General features: G+C 30.0%; 1 protein-coding gene across 1 annotated transcript; it reads left to right on the top strand.

The window, feature by feature from the left end:
• The first annotated feature begins 2,566 nt into the window (after positions 1 to 2,566).
• On the top strand, positions 2,567 to 3,821 carry LOC134707999 (uncharacterized). Its single transcript, XM_063568211.1, has 2 exons — positions 2,567 to 2,633; positions 3,066 to 3,821. Exons 1-2 carry the CDS (start codon positions 2,576 to 2,578, stop codon positions 3,749 to 3,751), a joined length of 744 nt encoding a protein of 247 aa, XP_063424281.1. The 5' UTR covers positions 2,567 to 2,575; the 3' UTR covers positions 3,752 to 3,821.
• The last annotated feature ends 6,053 nt before the right edge of the window (positions 3,822 to 9,874 follow it).

Here is a 9,874-nt window from a genome sequence, read left to right on the forward strand (position 1 = left end):
TTTTTAGAATTTGGACTACTTTTTAACACTGCAAAACATTCTACATTAACACTTAACTAAAGAAATATCATTTTACTATTCAGAAATGAATTTAAAATAGTATCATGGCCGTTTACTTTTCTTGCTATTTTTCTGATCCTTTTTCCAGTTTGGGAAAGTGTGTTCAGTTTATACCGTTTTTCTGTCTAATCACACTGTTCAGATACATTGACTTAGGTAGGGTACACAAAAGAGCATCCTAAATTCTGGGATGCAAATACTACCGTGCCACCTTATAGCGATACATGAGAAATGAACTAGATATTTGTTTATTTTAAATCGGAGTTTACATAGGAGTTTTTATATTTTGAGTAATGTCAGTTTCGTTTCCGTTATATTCAATATTTGTTTGTAGTTTCTGTATTAAAAAAGTCAATCATCTTTCAATACATGCAATAGTACAAATAGTCAGTGCAAGCAGTGTTTGTGTCATTATTAAGTTAAATCTACTTAGATGAGTTAAAGTAGTTTTCACCTGAGATGACCCCAGGATATAAAGTGGTTGGTGCTGCAATTTGTGTAGTTTAATAGGTTTTGTTTTGTATACTGTTTCCCTTTAGTTTTTTTTTAAATCCGCGATGAAAATGAAAAAGTATACCATTCTATCATGTAACCAATAGCCAAAAGATATTGCGAAATTCATACAAATAATAAAATTCATACAAACTAAGTCAGGAATCTGATGTACAGTAGTTGTCGTTTGTTTATGTAATATATACGTGTTTCTCGTTTCTCGTTTTGTTAATATAGATTAGACCGTTGGTTTTCCCGTTTGAATGGTTTTACACTAGTAATTTTGGAGCCCTTTATAGCTTGTTGTTCGGTGTGAGCCAAGGCTCCGTGTTGAAGGCCGTACTTTAACCTATAATGGTTTTATTTTTAAATTGTTATTTGGATGGAGAGTTGTCTCATTGGCACTCACACCACATCTTCCTATATCTAAATAGTTTATTTATATGTAGATTATATATACTCAACACTTATGAGTATTAATGTTTTGTAACTTAGAACCCTACACAGTGATGTGAATATCTTTTCAATTTATAGATTGGTGATAACATTCATAATGAACAATTGGTGATAACATTCATAATGTACAATTGGTGGTAACATTCATAATGAACAATTGGTGGTAACATTCATAATGAATAATTGGTGATAACATTCATAATGAACAATTGGTGATAACATTCATAATAAACAATTGGTGGTAACATTCATAATGAACAATTGGTGGTAACATTCATAATGAATAATTGGTGATAACATTCATAATGAACAATTGGTGGTAACATTCACAATGAACAGTTGGTGATAACATTCATAATGAACAATTGGTGATAACATTCATAATGAACAATTGGTGATAACATTCATAATGAACAATTGGTGATAACATTCATAATGAACAATTGGTGATAACATTCATAATGAACAATTGGTGATAACATTTATAATGAACAATTGGTGATAACATTCATAATGAACAATCATAACAATGACGGAGTATGAGGAGGAGATATGCAAGATACATTAAAACTATTTTTTCAAAATTGTTCAATAGTTTGTTTTCAAAGAAGGATGGTTCTCGTCATTTTTGTAAGCATAAGCTCAAGCAGTGTTAAATAAGATATATCTTAGTAATTACTGTGTTAAAAAAAAACATTCGAACAAAATATCAAGCAGTGGTTTTCAAGTAAATTTCATTTAAAAGATTTAAACGTCTAAACCATGCGGAAATAAAAGGCTTTCGGATAGGTTTTGTTAAAAATGTACAAGTCTCTGATTACAACGAAATTAATAACTTGCAATTTGAACCATATTGTCGATCAGTCAAAATAATATTTCGTAATAACTATACGTGTGTTATGACATAATGGCAAATGTGTGTGTAGTAGGAAGAAAAGGGGTACATTTTTTTTTTATACATAAGCATAACCCAAGACTGCAAAGTAAAATGACATGGTGACTTTTAAAAGTTTGAACCATAATTAACAAATTCATCATTTGTGGTTGATATACAAATTTCCTTGTGTGCATGTCAACTATTAGAAAAAAATAATTGAATACGGTATAAAAGAACGATTCTGAAGCATTACAACAAAATTCATTACAAACTTATTGTTTTATAGTAAGGTAAGAAATATACATATTTATTAAAAATAAAAATGCTAGATACACAAAGCAGTACTTATGAAATTTAACACATATAACACAGATAAACAAGAAATAATACATTGAGGAATTTAAAAAAGGCATCAATAAATTTATACAAACTAAATAGTACAAATATTTCAATTCTAACTAAATTTTCTGAATGTTAAAAATTGCATTTAAAGTGATAGGAGGCAAATGAAGAAGTTGTAAGAAAAAAGCATTGTAAAACAATTTAATTAAGTATGGTTTTTCAAAATGATTGCTTGTATTACTTAACGATTCATTCTTTCTTTAAGTAATTGAAAATCAAGAGACACATGCACATCTAAACTCCAGTAACGTTAAACATTAATTCTGGTTTTTTTCAGAAATTATAAAGATGATGAGATTCCAAACCATTTTCATTTTAATGGCATTGACCTCAATAACAGTAGCTGGTAAGTAAATTTACTGTGGGTTTATAGTATGTTTTTATAAAAAAAAAATGGGTGTTGAGATACAAAATACCTTACCATAATACAATTTTCAAAAAGATATAATTTCTGTACATAAGAGGGTTAATTACTAACATCTACATATGTTTGTATACATAAAAGAAAAAATCACAAAAAGTTTTCTGTTTTTTTTTTAATTGATTCATATTTGTCATGTGGAGTCTTTTAAAGCTTACTATACAGTATGAGCCTACATCTGTCCTGAAATCGTACGTTCCCTGCAGTTGATTACATTCTAGTCATTTCATTTTAAGTTTAAGGTAATCAAATTGGTAAAAATACCACATTTTCTAATATCTACGTATCAACAAAAGTTTTTTTTTTTGTATTACTAGATTTGTGAAAATTATAACACGTCAAATATTCATTTTACAGTATATGCACCAACAGACAAACATGCATTAGACAGACATGGAGTAGCAAAAGTTTTGCTGGATGAACACACAGTTGGAAGAAACATAAACAGGCGTCGTGGTGACGGATCTCTTTCTGTACTGGATGTCATTGATGCAAATAGACGAGCAGGATCAAGAAATGTTGGAACATCTCATGGAATAGGAAGCGAGTTTATTACACACGGGTCATCTACCGGTAGAGGATTGTCTGGAGCTTCAGTTGGTGGCAGGACCTCTGTATCTGGAAGCATTAGAGGCTCTTCAATTGGTTTGTCCCGTGCTTTATCTGATGATGATGATCAGTTCACGTCTGGTAGCCGAATTGGTTCATCTGGTCTGGCTAGAAATTTGGATCTGTCAAGAAATTTTCATTTGGAAACTATTGGTAGTGGCCATGGATTGTCTGGTCATTCAGGTGCAGATATTCTTGACGCACTCAGTTCTGGACGAGGTGGGCGTGTTGTACTAGACACTGTTTCTGCCAGACGGAGTGGATCAGCACGTACTTCAGGTTCAGGAGTCGTTTCTCAGTCAGTGCTAGGAGGAAACACTGTTTGCAAAAACGACTGTTTAAGTGATGGAGATTGTCCAACAAACAGATACTGTGCCACTGTTAATTGTCACAGAATTTGCAGAAGAAGACTGTCAAATGGATACTCATCATGAAAAGCCTATAACCGAAATCCAGACTATGAACCTTTTTTATATCTTTTTTAAAATAAAATATTGCATTTAGTTTTTGTTATTGTATGGATTTTTTTTGTTATTTTATCAAAAATATTGACAAAGTCATTTGTCAAATAAAACGTTTCAGAAAAATTTAAACAGCATACAGTCATAAATACAAATATGAATAAAGATAACAAAAGCATACAGCAATTTAAAAAAGTGTTCGGTAATTTGTTTAAATTACAGTTACTCGTAACACACAAAAAACCTAACAAAACAATCATAAAACACTTTCTTCGCCAAAGCAAAGACAATTCCTTGTCAATCTCTACATTAATTGGAATTCTGAAATAACTAAAAACATTCTTAGAAATTGTATGTTGGATACATGCTGATAGCAAGATAACACGAAAAACCAACGATTTTACTTACAAAAACAGATTAATGGAGAATATTAGCATAGCAATATTTGATTATAAAAAGAGGTATACATGGAATCTGAATTATAACATAAAAAGTATGAGGACATATTTGTTTGCGAAAATTGTTAACAATGTTTATTTTTGAAAATAATATGTTTATTTGTAAATTGTTATATGTATATGTTGTGTACAAGTTATCATTTTGTACAAAAATATTGTACAAATTATACTTTGTATTTTGACTTTGTACAAATTACAATTTGTACAAAACGTGCTTGTACAAATTACAATTTGTACAAAATTTGACCAAAATTCACTTATAACTTGTACAACAGTTTTAAAAACGAATTTTGGTGAAAAATGCAATGATTCACACGATAGAATTGTAATTAACTGACCACACACTAAACATTATTAACATACACTGTTTGTGGACAACTCCAAAAGGCAGGTTGATCTTCGAAACTTTTGAGAGAAAAAAAAGTAAACAAATAGGATTTTTTCAAATTTTTAATACACTAACGTCTTTTTCTTTAAAAAGATATCATTTAATAGTACTGCTTGATTAGTTCTTTATTTTGAGGGTTTTTTTTTATTCAGAAACTTTGCAAACGATTATATTTGTAAAATTTCATATTTTGTATCGCGTACAGCGTTTTGATGATCGTGAAAAGGATCTCAAAAGATTTGTTCTCACTTATTCGTTATTTCTATAAGTCCATGAAAACAATCAAATATTTCTTTAAGCAAGTATTAATTTATATTTGTAATTGCTACATCAAAAGATTGAATTTACATGACTTATTCCGCTTCACTTTTGTTTGTGAAAAGATTGATGATTCGATGCCATTGGGTCTGATAATTTTAAAATAATACACCAACTAGTTTTCTTATAAAATAAATGTCCGTCCGTCTGTCTGGTTAGCATAAATTTTATTTTGTTTTTAAAGTTTAGACTGTCGCAACTGTTTTCCGTTAAGTGTTATGCACAGTAATAAAACAAAGATCCTGGTTGAAAAAAAACCATTGATAAAATACGGCAAAAAACAACTGACATATTCCTGACTTTTGCATAGTCATATTCCTAACCAAATGGGGTCTTTAATCTTCTAGGATATCTATTTTGTTTAAAATTTTGACTGGAGCAGTTAATTGCACATATTAATTCACAGCAACGGTTTCTGATCTTCAACGCTCGCTATAAGAAACAGTTAAAATGCCTGTAAAACAGGTAGTCATCGAATTGAGAGTCAAAAGATGGTTTGCAATACCTGATTCCATAAATCACTAGATCACCTGCTGAAACGAATGATAAAGAACTACTTTTGAATTTTGTAACTTAGGTGTACTGTCTGGCCATTAAGTAGCAATTCAATAATGTGTATCAATGCTTTTTTCGCCAAAATCCATATGAAAAATTATTGTACAAGTTATAAGTGATTTTTTGTCCTATTTTGTACAAATTGTAGTTTGTACAAGCACTTTTTGTACAAATTACAATTCGTACAAAGTCAAAATACAAATTATAATTATAAATTGTTATATGTATACATTCATAAAGTTCGTCCTTAATGTTAAAAGACATATGAACTTATTTTTTATCTAATTGTGGGATATAGATTTCAATCATTGTTGAAGGTAATTCTGGAGCATTTAGTTAATAATTTTCGCATACTTTTTATGTTATAATTCAGGTTTCATGTATACCTCTTTTTATAATCAAAGATTTCTATGCTAATATCTTTCCCTTAATCTGTTTTTGTAACGAAAATCGTTAGTTTTCTGTTGTTTTTTTTTGTTTAAATAAATAGGAAAGATATAACAAATATAATTAATGCCATAGTAACAAAGATAGGATATAAATGAAGTTATAACCAGTTTTATTTGCTAATTGAAAATTAAGCGGAATAAAATAATTTAAGACAGCAGAGAAGATAATTCTGTTTAATTGGTTATTACTAACCGACTTAAATAAAAGAGTGAGCTATTATTATTGTAAATGTATAATGTCTCTAGTCTGGTCAAAGGGTCAGAGTGTCCTACTTAATTAAACGATAAATTGTTGAAATTAGATAACTTGTTTTCACGTGCAGAGAAATTTCTTTTATGTCCAATGCATGACCGGATATCATCTTTCTTATTGGTCAATGGCATTGCGGGTCAGCACGAGTTCACGTGTAAGTGCATTGTGGTCACTTCCTTTTATCATCAGTATTTGATGTGTTAACTTGTGATTCTTATCAAACAATTTATTCAAAATTATATGTGGATTAATTTTGGACTGGAGTGATTTCATTTTAGCTATTTCAGGTAAAATCGAACTATACTTTTATATTCTATGCTTACATTTTGAACATATTTGTCATGTGGAGTCTTTTAAAGCTTACTATACAGTATGAGCCTACATCTGTCCTGAAATCGTACGTTCCCTGCAGTTGATTACATTCTAGTCATTTCATTTTAAGTTTAAGGTAATCAAATTGGTAAAAATACCACATTTTCTAATATCTACGTATCAACAAAAGTTTTTTTTTTTGTATTACTAGATTTGTGAAAATTATAACACGTCAAATATTCATTTTACAGTATATGCACCAACAGACAAACATGCATTAGACAGACATGGAGTAGCAAAAGTTTTGCTGGATGAACACACAGTTGGAAGAAACATAAACAGGCGTCGTGGTGACGGATCTCTTTCTGTACTGGATGTCATTGATGCAAATAGACGAGCAGGATCAAGAAATGTTGGAACATCTCATGGAATAGGAAGCGAGTTTATTACACACGGGTCATCTACCGGTAGAGGATTGTCTGGAGCTTCAGTTGGTGGCAGGACCTCTGTATCTGGAAGCATTAGAGGCTCTTCAATTGGTTTGTCCCGTGCTTTATCTGATGATGATGATCAGTTCACGTCTGGTAGCCGAATTGGTTCATCTGGTCTGGCTAGAAATTTGGATCTGTCAAGAAATTTTCATTTGGAAACTATTGGTAGTGGCCATGGATTGTCTGGTCATTCAGGTGCAGATATTCTTGACGCCCTCAGTTCTGGACGAGGTGGGCGTGTTGTACTAGACACTGTTTCTGCCAGACGGAGTGGATCAGCACGTACTTCAGGTTCAGGAGTCGTTTCTCAGTCAGTGCTAGGAGGAAACACTGTTTGCAAAAACGACTGTTTAAGTGATGGAGATTGTCCAACAAACAGATACTGTGCCACTGTTAATTGTCACAGAATTTGCAGAAGAAGACTGTCAAATGGATACTCATCATGAAAAGCCTATAACCGAAATCCAGACTATGAACCTTTTTTATATCTTTTTTAAAATAAAATATTGCATTTAGTTTTTGTTATTGTATGGATTTTTTTTGTTATTTTATCAAAAATATTGACAAAGTCATTTGTCAAATAAAACGTTTCAGAAAAATTTAAACAGCATACAGTCATAAATACAAATATGAATAAAGATAACAAAAGCATACAGCAATTTAAAAAAGTGTTCGGTAATTTGTTTAAATTACAGTTACTCGTAACACACAAAAAACCTAACAAAACAATCATAAAACACTTTCTTCGCCAAAGCAAAGACAATTCCTTGTCAATCTCTACATTAATTGGAATTCTGAAATAACTAAAAACATTCTTAGAAATTGTATGTTGGATACATGCTGATAGCTAGATAACACGAAAAACCAACGATTTTACTTACAAAAACAGATTAATGGAGAATATTAGCATAGCAATATTTGATTATAAAAAGAGGTATACATGGAATCTGAATTATAACATAAAAAGTATGAGGACATATTTGTTTGCGAAAATTGTTAACAATGTTTATTTTTGAAAATAATATGTTTATTTGTAAATTGTTATATGTATATGTTGTGTACAAGTTATCATTTTGTACAAAAATATTGTACAAATTATACTTTGTATTTTGACTTTGTACAAATTACAATTTGTACAAAACGTGCTTGTACAAATTACAATTTGTACAAAATTTGACCAAAATTCACTTATAACTTGTACAACAGTTTTAAAAACGAATTTTGGTGAAAAATGCAATGATTCACACGATAGAATTGTAATTAACTGACCACACACTAAACATTATTAACATACACTGTTTGTGGACAACTCCAAAAGGCAGGTTGATCTTCGAAACTTTTGAGAGAAAAAAAAGTAAACAAATAGGATTTTTTCAAATTTTTAATACACTAACGTCTTTTTCTTTAAAAAGATATCATTTAATAGTACTGCTTGATTAGTTCTTTATTTTGAGGGTTTTTTTTTATTCAGAAACTTTGCAAACGATTATATTTGTAAAATTTCATATTTTGTATCGCGTACAGCGTTTTGATGATCGTGAAAAGGATCTCAAAAGATTTGTTCTCACTTATTCGTTATTTCTATAAGTCCATGAAAACAATCAAATATTTCTTTAAGCAAGTATTAATTTATATTTGTAATTGCTACATCAAAAGATTGAATTTACATGACTTATTCCGCTTCACTTTTGTTTGTGAAAAGATTGATGATTCGATGCCATTGGGTCTGATAATTTTAAAATAATACACCAACTAGTTTTCTTATAAAATAAATGTCCGTCCGTCTGTCTGGTTAGCATAAATTTTATTTTGTTTTTAAAGTTTAGACTGTCGCAACTGTTTTCCGTTAAGTGTTATGCACAGTAATAAAACAAAGATCCTGGTTGAAAAAAAACCATTGATAAAATACGGCAAAAAACAACTGACATATTCCTGACTTTTGCATAGTCATATTCCTAACCAAATGGGGTCTTTAATCTTCTAGGATATCTATTTTGTTTAAAATTTTGACTGGAGCAGTTAATTGCACATATTAATTCACAGCAACGGTTTCTGATCTTCAACGCTCGCTATAAGAAACAGTTAAAATGCCTGTAAAACAGGTAGTCATCGAATTGAGAGTCAAAAGATGGTTTGCAATACCTGATTCCATAAATCACTAGATCACCTGCTGAAACGAATGATAAAGAACTACTTTTGAATTTTGTAACTTAGGTGTACTGTCTGGCCATTAAGTAGCAATTCAATAATGTGTATCAATGCTTTTTTCGCCAAAATCCATATGAAAAATTATTGTACAAGTTATAAGTGATTTTTTGTCCTATTTTGTACAAATTGTAGTTTGTACAAGCACTTTTTGTACAAATTACAATTCGTACAAAGTCAAAATACAAATTATAATTATAAATTGTTATATGTATACATTCATAAAGTTCGTCCTTAATGTTAAAAGACATATGAACTTATTTTTTATCTAATTGTGGGATATAGATTTCAATCATTGTTGAAGGTAATTCTGGAGCATTTAGTTAATAATTTTCGCATACTTTTTATGTTATAATTCAGGTTTCATGTATACCTCTTTTTATAATCAAAGATTTCTATGCTAATATCTTTCCCTTAATCTGTTTTTGTAACGAAAATCGTTAGTTTTCTGTTTTTTTTTTTTGTTTAAATAAATAGGAAAGATATAACAAATATAATTAATGCCATAGTAACAAAGATAGGATATAAATGAAGTTATAACCAGTTTTATTTGCTAATTGAAAATTAAGCGGAATAAAATAATTTAAGACAGCAGAGAAGATAATTCTGTTTAATTGGTTATTACTAACCGACTTAAATAAAAGAGTGAGCTATTATTATTGTAAAT

Source organism: Mytilus trossulus, chromosome 1 (genome assembly GCF_036588685.1).
Source record: "Mytilus trossulus isolate FHL-02 chromosome 1, PNRI_Mtr1.1.1.hap1, whole genome shotgun sequence".
NCBI classification, from domain to species: domain Eukaryota; kingdom Metazoa; phylum Mollusca; class Bivalvia; order Mytilida; family Mytilidae; genus Mytilus; species Mytilus trossulus.

Coding starts and splice junctions, on each gene's coding strand:
- LOC134707999 (XM_063568211.1), top strand. CDS start 2,576: ATGATGAGATTCCAAACCATTTTCATTTTAATGGCATTGACCTCAATA. Junction 2,634..3,065: donor GACCTCAATAACAGTAGCTG/GTAAGTAAATTT, acceptor TTCATTTTACAG/TATATGCACCAACAGACAAA.